The sequence below is a fragment of the Alosa sapidissima genome, chromosome 17, assembly GCF_018492685.1.
Source record: "Alosa sapidissima isolate fAloSap1 chromosome 17, fAloSap1.pri, whole genome shotgun sequence".
Taxonomy (NCBI): domain Eukaryota; kingdom Metazoa; phylum Chordata; class Actinopteri; order Clupeiformes; family Clupeidae; genus Alosa; species Alosa sapidissima.
The window spans coordinates 17159025-17169313 of record NC_055973.1 but is presented as its reverse complement, the minus strand read 5'-3'; the positions used below and the strand labels follow the sequence as shown (position 1 = coordinate 17169313).

At 42.3% G+C, this 10289-nt stretch overlaps 1 protein-coding gene across 1 annotated transcript; it reads left to right on the top strand.

Annotated features, from left to right (window-relative positions):
• Positions 1-1447: 1447 nt before the first annotated feature.
• Positions 1448-7771, top strand: klf6a (Kruppel-like factor 6a). The gene is made up of 4 exons (XM_042067780.1): positions 1448-1835; positions 3692-4268; positions 5367-5490; positions 5999-7771. The coding sequence occupies exons 1-4, from the start codon at positions 1734-1736 to the stop codon at positions 6048-6050; spliced, it is 855 nt and encodes a 284-aa protein (XP_041923714.1). The 5' UTR covers positions 1448-1733; the 3' UTR covers positions 6051-7771.
• Positions 7772-10289: the final 2518 nt, after the last annotated feature.

Genomic DNA, 10289 nt, shown 5'->3' with positions numbered 1-10289 from the left:
GAATATGAAAGCATGGGCTTTTAAGATTGTAAATTAACTTCATCCTACAGTTTGAGGAATTTGTATAAAAATGAAAACGTATGTCTCATGTTATATTATGTTATGTTCACAAAATAATACTTTTGCAACATGATGCAAAGTTGAGTAGAGTGTGCCTAAGAGAAAATTCAGGATTTTTCTGGAATTCTGGATTTTATTTTAGCGATTTAATGGATTTTATTCAGTATCTTCAGTTCATCCCCATCATTTCCATCGTAACACACTAGTGCTTTGTATAGGTGTGAGAACATCATGCTTTTGCTGTGTCCAATTTAGTATTACATGACATTGCTGATTAATAAAGAACACAAGGTGTTGGATGTTGGAGAAAAATATTGGGATGCAGTATACACCTTGGGAAGTCCTCTCAAACGCCTTAGAACATATTTTTGTCTAACTTAACAAGAAAACATATAAGTTAAAAGGGGATATGTTACGGTATGAGGTAATCAGGGGTACTGACACATTGAATGTTGTATTGTGTTCAACGTATAAGACATAATCATAATGTCATAATTTAATTGGTTTCATTTTAAATTGAGCCAGTGGATACGCTTTGCAATCCTAGGCGTTGCAATTTGAAGTGTTACATACAAAATAGACTGATATTGTACACCATGCATGTTATAGCTGTTGAACAGGTAGGCTATATGGCCATCTATGCCATATATGGCATCTTGTCAGACTAATGACTCTAAAAAGGATGGACGTTTAGGTTGACTTGTAGATGAACTCTCCTGATCAAGTGCAAAAAGTGTATTCTGTAGCAGTCATCCAAAGCTTTCCAAACCAGCTTATGTATGGACCTGACTTCCTTACTCTCACTTAGGCTACCAGTGTGCATTTCACTCATTTTCGAAGTGACACTTGGCACGTCTGTGGAATTTCACCACACTATCTTGAGTCCATTACAGAGGGGAAATTACGCAACAGTAGGCCCATGTGTTAAGTTGAGAAAATAATTTTGCACCGTTCAGTTTCTTTCATAAAGTTTGTTTTCAATAAGATCAATCACTAACTTTGTGTGTGCGTGGTGTGTGAAAATGAAGTTTCTTATTTGTTAACCTTTTTCGTCTGATTTTTCAGTGCACCAGTAGATCTACTACGCAACAGTTTCTAGATGCCAAAATAAGAATTCTGCGCTGTGGAAGGAGAGCGCTCTCTGTGGCGAAATACCGATGTATGACACTCTTTCGCCGACCACGGAGCTCGTCTAAAGACAGAAGCAAAGCAGACGCTGCACACAGGCTTATATACAGTTCTAAAAATAGTCACCCAATTGCCGTGTAGGAGTGAAGTTAAATTACACCAATCACAAACGCTATGGGAAGAACTTATGTCAGTCGACAGCCGTAATTGGTCGAAGGTGATATCATATGCGCGCGGGCAACACAGTCTGAGATCATTGGTCAACGTTTTAAACGTAACTCTGTCACGAGTCTGTAGGCAGCCTGCGAGGTTTGAATAGGGAAGTTTACTGAGCGCACATCTCGCTTCGAGTTCAGTGTTTGCAAATACAGTGATCTCAGCGACGGAGGACCTAGAGGACTTTTGAGTGAGATACACTTCACTGCCGTTGCATGTGCACTCACCAGGATACTCTTCTGTCAAGACAGCGGCCGTTGTCATCTTGATTCCAGACAGAGATTTAATTTGTTAGGTGATATTTAGCCTAGACACTTTTGGGATTTAAAATGGATGTTCTACCAATGTGCAGCATTTTCCAGGAGCTTCAAATTGTTCATGACACTGGTTATTTCTCGGCATTGCCATCCCTTGAGGAATATTGGCAGCAGGTAGGCCTATTACACAACCTTTTAATCAAAAGTGATTTACACTTACCACTCTAGTTGTTTGATAAGTCATTATCTGTAAACGTCAGAAAATGTAAGAAACATGTCAAGACAGAATTGCTTCTGTGCGATGGGGAAGTTGAAACCACCGAAGCTTGCATTTAGACTGTCTTGCAAATACATTAGGCTACACGTCGTTTGGAACTGCGTCGCGCAAGCAATTAGTTTGTTACACTGTAGCAATCACGTTGAGGTGCGATGTGAACTGGCTACACTTTCAAGTGGGTTTACTTTGCCACCACGTACGCGTAAACTGCAATAGCTTGATCGGTGGCGTTCAAATAAGAAATCACTCGAGTGAACGCAAAGTTATCTTCGCGAGACAACAGTATCTCGATTGCAACCATCAGTCAAGATTGAGGTTCACGCGTGTTCATTGAAAGTGTTTGGTGCGTTTTATTGAAGCTAATATTCAATAAGCTTGTCATGCTATCCCCAAAGGTGTAGACAAACGGGCATATGCCATAATTTGATCAATTATGCGAGATGCGTTTTTCGTAGGCTTGTTGGATTATATGTGAAAGCCCTACGGAGTAAATCCGTTGATTAACGGTCTGTAGCACTACTGAAGTTGTTGCGATTCAAAATGTTGACAATCCGGAAATGTGCGCAGCAAACGGTCTTAGATTTATGCCAGCTTAATGTCACATATCTATAATTACCTTGCAAGATATTTAACCATTAAAAGTTGCTAATAACTGTCGGTGGTAAATAGAGGGTAATTTTTTTCTTGATATTGTTGCAATGGGCTACGTGATTGAACCCGATCCAAGTAGTTTCTTTTAGACGTTTTGCGATTTGGGCGTAAAGCCAAGTTGGTATTCGCTGCCATCACAGATATTTCAACATCAATATACGTGCGCAGGTCCACATAATAAGGTTTGCCTGTACAGAGATGCGTGCACTGGACACTGAAGTCGTTTGCAGTCGTTGGAAAGCTATCTCTAGGCTGCAATGTAGGCTACTTGCAAATCAAGGAACTCCCTTGGGGTATATGAACATTAATTGTAGCCGTTATATTTGGGTTTTACATCAAGGCTGTAAGAATTGAAAGGGTCTTCTCCACAGCTGACACGCATGAATAGATACTAGTGTAACTGGAAAATATTGGTTAAGAGTGTGGAAAAATACACCCTTGACTTCAGCCTGGGGCACATATCCCTACCAATGCTTCGAACCAACGTGAGTCAGTCAAATGGGTCAAATGTCATGGACTTCAAGGCAGAGACCGGCCTAGGCCTAGACCACTTATTCATTCATTGCTAGCAAGATGACCAGTACTGGAGGAAGCGTACCACGTCAGTCTATTTGAATGAGGAAACTGGCATGAGCGAGGTTCGAGAGGAAGTTCTGTGGCTTCCTTAAAAGGATGTACAATGACTGCATGAGTCACTCAGTTCCACAGATACCATAAAGTAAATACAGAGCAAACCACAGACTTCATCAAGCCATTGTCAGTTTGTCTGTTTATCACATACCATCAGCATGTTTGGAATGTGAATATTATTTACAGGCCAGATTTTATGTGCACCCTGCGCAAGCGTGTTTATGGTTCACCCGAGCTAACCTCAGCCATTTTCTCCCCAAGCCACTGGAAACATTGTACCTCATCAATAGTAAATGCTGTGTTATTTCCAGTATGCTTGTGGTTACTTTGGGGATTCAAATGCAACATGCTGCCCTGAACTGATCTTTCCTCCACTGCTATTATCATCTTAGCACTCTCTCAATATCTCTTTGCACATGCTAATTTTTTTCTTTATTCCTCTTTTTCCCCCTGCCACTCCAACCATTATCAGACATGCTTGGAGTTTGAACGCTACCTGCAGAGTGAGCCTTACGTCTCGGCATCTGACCTCAAGTTTGAGGGTCAGGAGGACCTGTGGAGCAAGTTAATCCTGGCCTGCGGGGACAAGAGCGAAACTGGTCCTACCATCCCCCACCTCCCGGAGGATGACAATCAGGACGGCCACCTCTCAGAGACCAATAGCCTGAACTCGGACGCCAGCAGCGAGGCCTCAGACAGCTCCGAGGAGCTCTCGCCCACACACAGCTTCGCCTCCAACCCGCTGGGCTCAGCCATGACTGGCTCGGGGCACCTCAGCTCCTCGGTCATCAGCACGCCGCCATCCTCGCCAGAGGCCGCGCACGAGCTCTGCAGTAGCATTGCCACCTGGGGGGTGGCACAGACTGAGCTGCACGTGCCCGCGAAGGCACGGGGCAGCATGGGCAAGAGCTCGGAGAAGATGGGCAGCCCCAGCGGAGAGGACGCCTCTCCGGACGGGAGGAGGAGGGTGCACCGCTGCCACTTCAATGGCTGCCGCAAGGTGTACACAAAGAGCTCCCACCTAAAAGCACATCAGCGCACCCACACAGGTAAGGGCTCGTCTGGAAAGCCACTCTCCCCTCCCCCAGCCACCAGAGATAATTAATACACATACATTCTCATGTAAACTCCTAAACCTACGGGCACATACATACACCAGTACAGACCTGTTACATACTTGTTGAGTTGCCTGGTGCTTTCATGAATTACGTAAGCCTTGGCAATGTGCAATGTGATTTGCTCATTGCTGTGACGTTCTTCTGCTTTTCAAAAAGCCAGTGAGCAGTGACAATTGTCATCTGTGGTCAAATGAAGGCCCCTGTTGTGCTTTTTTTTTAGTATTTACTGCCAAAAAGAGGTTTTTACCAAACTAGGGTATGCCGTGGGATCTAGTTAGAGTTTGAGATGAAATGTTGTGTAACTCATCTGAGGGCTCCCTGTCTCTGTCCCAGGCAGCTAGTTCCCTTTGCCACTCTGTGGATATTTGTTTTGCATGACTGAGCGGCTGAAGTGTGACCTAATCTATGTGGAATGCGAGTGGCAGGGGAGAGGGGGGGGGTTGGGGTTGCTGAGGGAGTTGCTCTTTGGATGAAAGCAATGAAAACAACCTGGCTCCACCAAAACAAGAACATGTTTCGTCACAAGAGGGGGGGAGCTTTTGATTCGTGCTGTGAGGGCAGTCCTTATCTATGGCTGGGCTGATTTATGCCCTGCAGGACTGGATATCTGGCATTCAGCTCGCACTAAGATTCTTACCTGACTCACTTAAAAGCTAGTTTCTGTTTATGCATTGCAACATGCAGACAGGCTTTCTGCATTCCACACATACTGGTACTTTTTCAAGGCTACACAAGACATGTGTGAGGTCACAACAGTCACAGAGAGGCATGTCCTGAAGAGCCATTAACTGTTACTTGACCCAGAATATGACGGCGTCTTCTATTTTATGGTTGACCTTAAACACTGAAGTAGAAATTACACCTTAGAAGTATCTGTGTCATTGAGTTCAAGACTGACCCCAATGTTTTGTGCGTTTGTCTATCTGTCTTTACATGTTTGTGGAGCCATGTTCTGACTGAGCAGCAGTGCCTATCTAATGACAGTAAATATTCATGAGATTGTTTGTTTATTTATTTTTTTTGTCACAGGTGAGAAGCCTTACAGGTGTTCATGGGAGGGTTGTGAATGGCGCTTTGCACGTAGCGATGAGCTGACACGTCACTTCAGGAAGCACACTGGTGCCAAGCCATTTAAATGCAGTCACTGTGACAGGTAAGCTCATCCCATCACCGGAACCAACACAGTTGGCACACTGCTTCCCAAGACTATTTGTCTGCTTACACCTTAAATCCCTGGAAGAAGCATTCACTAAACCCTCTGCACAACAGTAGGCATGTTGAGCAGTGTATAACTGATAGTCATGTCATTAAATGTAACAATTCCACTGTATGTCTGATAACATCTCTGACACTCAGGAACGTTAGGTAAACATTCGCTGTATTATTGTATTTCCCCTTTTAAGACACACTTATTGCTGCGTCAAAGTCGATCAGCCCTGTTTCCTTGGCAACTGAATCATTTATGAACAGTCAGGCAAACTTGGTGACAGCACTGATAGTCGCTGCAGTAACTAAATAGCTAACTAAGGCAGCAAATGTGTTTGAATAACCACATTGGCCGTGTTCTGCTTGCTACGATTTTAATGAAACTATCATCCTAGTAGGTGAGCGGCCCAATGTTTTATCTCACCAGTTTTCCCCATTCCGTCATCTCTCTGCAGGTGTTTCTCCAGGTCCGACCACCTGGCCCTGCACATGAAGAGGCATCTCTGAGCAGTTTAGTGAGCTGAACAGTAAGCCAGGGGAGAACAGCTGAACTAGTGTCTCCTGACCGGCCGCGCGGTTGACCTGCCCCTACCATGAGGAAGGAAAAGCGAGGGGAGAGAAAGCGTGATCCAGCCAAAGCATGCCATTTTGCACCTTAACCAGTGCCTCCGGGGGCTCTCTTGGAGAAGGCGTTTCTGAACGGTGGTTGAAAAGAAGAACGGGACAAACAAGGAGGACAAAATCATGTACTGAAGGAGAGGAAATGTGCAGGACGTTTTCAAGGAGAGAGAGAGAGAGAGAGAGAGAAAAAATGAAAACATAAAAAAAAAGACCAAAAAAATTGTGAGTGAGTGATGTGTACGTATGGTGCATGATGTTTGCGGAGGACTCCTGGACAACCGATAAAAAAAACGCTGGTATTAAAAACAAACACAAACAAAACAAACAAAAAAAATCCATGAGTGAAGTGAGCATGTGCGCTGAGTGTTCCTGCGGGACTGTCCTGTGTGTGCAGAGGGGGGAGGGCTTCCAGGGGGGTCGCTGTGGACTGACGAGTGGTGGTGTGTTTTTTACGGGGAAACAAGTTCCGGTTTTGTTTCCCTGTTGTCTCCAGAGAGGCGAGTGAGAGAGAGTGTATGTGCCTGTCAAAGAATGAGTACTAAGGTTTCTTGCCAAACTCCCCCTAGGGTGTGGGCTGTCCTATAGAGGAGATAGTGTGGGAGTTCAGTTTCGGGGAAGAATGCCCCCCCCGCCCCCACACACACACACAAACACCCATACAAAAGGGGGAGGTAGAAACCTAGTTCTGAATGATCGAGGCTTTTTTGGTGTTTGGTGCAGCTACTAAATGTGCAATGTGTTATGTAGCTTGTCTTTACAAGCTGCAAAAGCTCATTTGTAGTCCATTGTATAAGCTGTGTGCTTAGAAATATTACACAACTATTATTTCAGTATAACAGACAGGTGTTGCATGGTTCTTGGGGTTTTAATTTCTACTCTTACCCTGTTGTTTGTTATCAGGACTGCAAAATAGATTCCAATAAAGTGCAGCTAAAGATAAACGGTTAAATGTTACAATGTTGTACATATGAAAAGCGTTTGATGACTTCTCCTTTTTGACTTTCAAAAACCTTTCCCACAACTACGCACCCATCTTGCTTATTTTGGAGAAACCACTATTGCTTAGCAACCATCTCATTCATGAAGCTTTTCCCACTTATCCATGTCTTCAGGACTAATTTTTGTATTTCTTTTTTTTTTTTTTTCTTTTCTTTTTTTTTTACTGTTAATGCACTGTTGGCCTTAATGGTGCCTTATGTGAGTGACCTAGCCCAATGGAAGCGGTGTGAGCTTGTAGAGGGGGGTGGGGGAAGAAGAGTGTTGGAGATGGTTACATCTGTGTTTGTATGAGTGATTTTAAATGCTTTATTAAGGCTCAATTTCACATGAACATGCACCTTTGCCTTGTCTGTACTGGCGAGTATCTTACAAAACCCATATGGGTTTTGAATGCATTGTTTTTATGTTTTGGCATCTAGATGTTTTCTATTCATTTCTAGTAATTTCTTGACCCAGCAACATAAATTCAATCAACAAAAAAAGTCAAAAGAGATGTGTTAAAAATGCTTCAGTCATCATAAAAAGCACTTAAACATGCCTATTTGAATTGTATTTACTACCATGTAGTATCTACTTAATGTACTGTATTACATGTCTTTTTTTTTTTTTTCTTTGAAAAAACACATTAAGTGTGTAGGTAAATTGCTTTGACTGGTACCAACCCTCCCTTGTTTCTGTATTAGTAAAGTCATAGACTGGGCTATTGCATAACATTGGCGCGTAGAGTCTATTACTCTGTTAACAGCAGCACCCTGAACGTGTATGTTGGCATCCCTGTTAAAGGTTGAGGCCACATTCCCCTATTAGCAAGACAGACAAAAAACCCAACAAAAATGCAAAAGATTTATTGTAATTAACAAGCCCCAGCCGGATAGACCCTGCCTTGTACTGCATTTGGGTAATGAATGGCTGAAGGCAGAACTGGCATGGAGTGCAGTACAGACTGCTGACTCTGGATGTTTGGTATTGACCTGTCTGGATGGCGTGCTTTCAGCCTCAGCCGACAGTATTATGGAAACAGTGAACAGGGATCCAGAAAGATAAAGATGAATCACCCTGCCCATTTGAACTGCCACAATTGGAAATGTACAGACATCAAATCGAAAATCTGTGCAAATGCAGCTCAACAGTTCATCACTGTTGCTAGTAAGCGTCTTATAGATTTTTTTAAACCTTTGATAAAAGTATTTTTTCTCACAGGGAAAGGGACCAAAAGCTTAATAATCAGTGTAAATAAATGCCGTTAAACATAACATGTAAAACTTATGTACAGACAAAGACTTTAGACAGTAGGGATTGGCTTTAAGACTCATCACAAGTCAGTCTTTTATGTGTTATCAGGGGCATGCCATGCTTTGTCGAGGGGAGTGGAATGTTGCAGCAGGTTCAGATGGATTTTAGATCAAGTTTTATCGAGAGGATAAGTACAAACTTGAGGAGGCTTGCTGCAATAAAATTAGAGTGGCAAGGATTCAGAGGGCAAAGAAAAGAACATCCTGTCTTAGAAGACAGCAGCCAATATCATTCAGGTGACAATCGAGCCTTAATCTAGCCTCATGTTTGCTTGCGATATAACTCTTTCTATCACTAATTCTTTCTTTCACAATCCCCTGTTGTCTAAATAATCTTTGTAAAAGAGGAAAAAAATACAAAAAACTTTTTGTAAGATTTTTTTCTTTGTTTTGCTTTATAAAATTTTATTTGAAATTGTTTTGCAAAATTGTTATATTTCTGTATGAATGTATTTTTTATTGGAATAATAAGAAGTTCTTATCAGACTTGGTTTGCTTGATTCTTTTGCTTCTCTGTTCTGCTTCTCTTGTGGTATTCTTACCATATCAGCTGTTTGCTGGCTGTAGAGGAGAAAAGCTTAATGCCCTGCTTTCCAGTATTCTGTAATCCACATACAGTAATTAGGTTTATAGTCCAGGAATTATTTCTCCACTGAATTGTTCCATTTTGCACAGATTTGTGATATATTGGGTGAGATTAGCTTGGAAGGATAAATCCATTACATTAGCTCACACACTAATCCTCGACTACAAATCTTCACTTTGGCTAATCTAGAAAAGAATGACCAACAAATAAAGGGTTTCCCCTTGAAGTGTATGCATGGATACAAGCAGTCATTGTGAACTAGACCCATAGGTAGTTGATAGATAGGTGCGAAAAACTTTGTAGAAGGGCCAGGGCCCGGTTCTAACCTACTACGCTTGAGTGTGCACTTGGGTGGGCTGGAATAAATTTTGGGGGGGGCAACATAGCAAAGCGGTCAAATTGGATCAAAATTTACATAAACACAAACAGAATTCTGAAGGGTGCTTCCTTGACACACATTTCTCCATATTTACATCAAACTTAAATACCAGTTTCCAACATGAACATTTGAAATGGCAGTTGTCATATTTTGTGTCCGTCCCAGAGAAGACACCTGTATTCAGTTCTTTGAAGAACACTCAGGTTTATAGTGTATGTCATGAGCAGAGGACTATGTTGCTTAAAGAATGACCTCTTTGGGAAAATCTTGCTAAATGAGGAAACATTAAAATCCCAATTTGTGTTTGCATCAGTCCTAATAGGGCAGAGAAGAGTTTAAATCCAGGTGACCTTCCATAAGTGTTCACTATAAAAAGGTTAGCCCTGCAGATGCATGTTTCTCCCCTCAATGCATTATTGCGGCAGGCATCAAAGCAGTAGAAATAATTTATCAAGGTCTCTGATTGCCCCTGGTACATAATTAGCGTCATGTATTTACACGCTTGTTAAATAATTATTTGATACAAATAAGATAACACACTCTGTTGCGGATGATTAACCAAAAGGGTGGTGTTAGTCTTGAAAAATTTGATGCTCGTGTTAAATTAACAAGCCTTCAAAACAACTTCCACCTCTCCTCCTCCTGTGAGCCCAATAATGTTGGGGAGAAACATGGGATCTGTTAGGTGTATTCCTATGTGCTTCTATAATGGGGTGACTATGGAATAGCACTGATACCATGGGTCAAACTGTGAGAAGACAGTGCACTGTGTCACCAGATGTAATATCCCTCCCAAATCTAACTCCTTTGTGCTCCCACTTAAGAGGGGAATAGTCTGTTTGCCTCTCAAAATACTACGCTATCATGTA

Coding starts and splice junctions, on each gene's coding strand:
- klf6a (XM_042067780.1), top strand. CDS start 1,734: ATGGATGTTCTACCAATGTGCAGCATTTTCCAGGAGCTTCAAATTGTT. Junction 1,836..3,691: donor TTGAGGAATATTGGCAGCAG/GTAGGCCTATTA, acceptor AACCATTATCAG/ACATGCTTGGAGTTTGAACG. Junction 5,491..5,998: donor AAATGCAGTCACTGTGACAG/GTAAGCTCATCC, acceptor ATCTCTCTGCAG/GTGTTTCTCCAGGTCCGACC.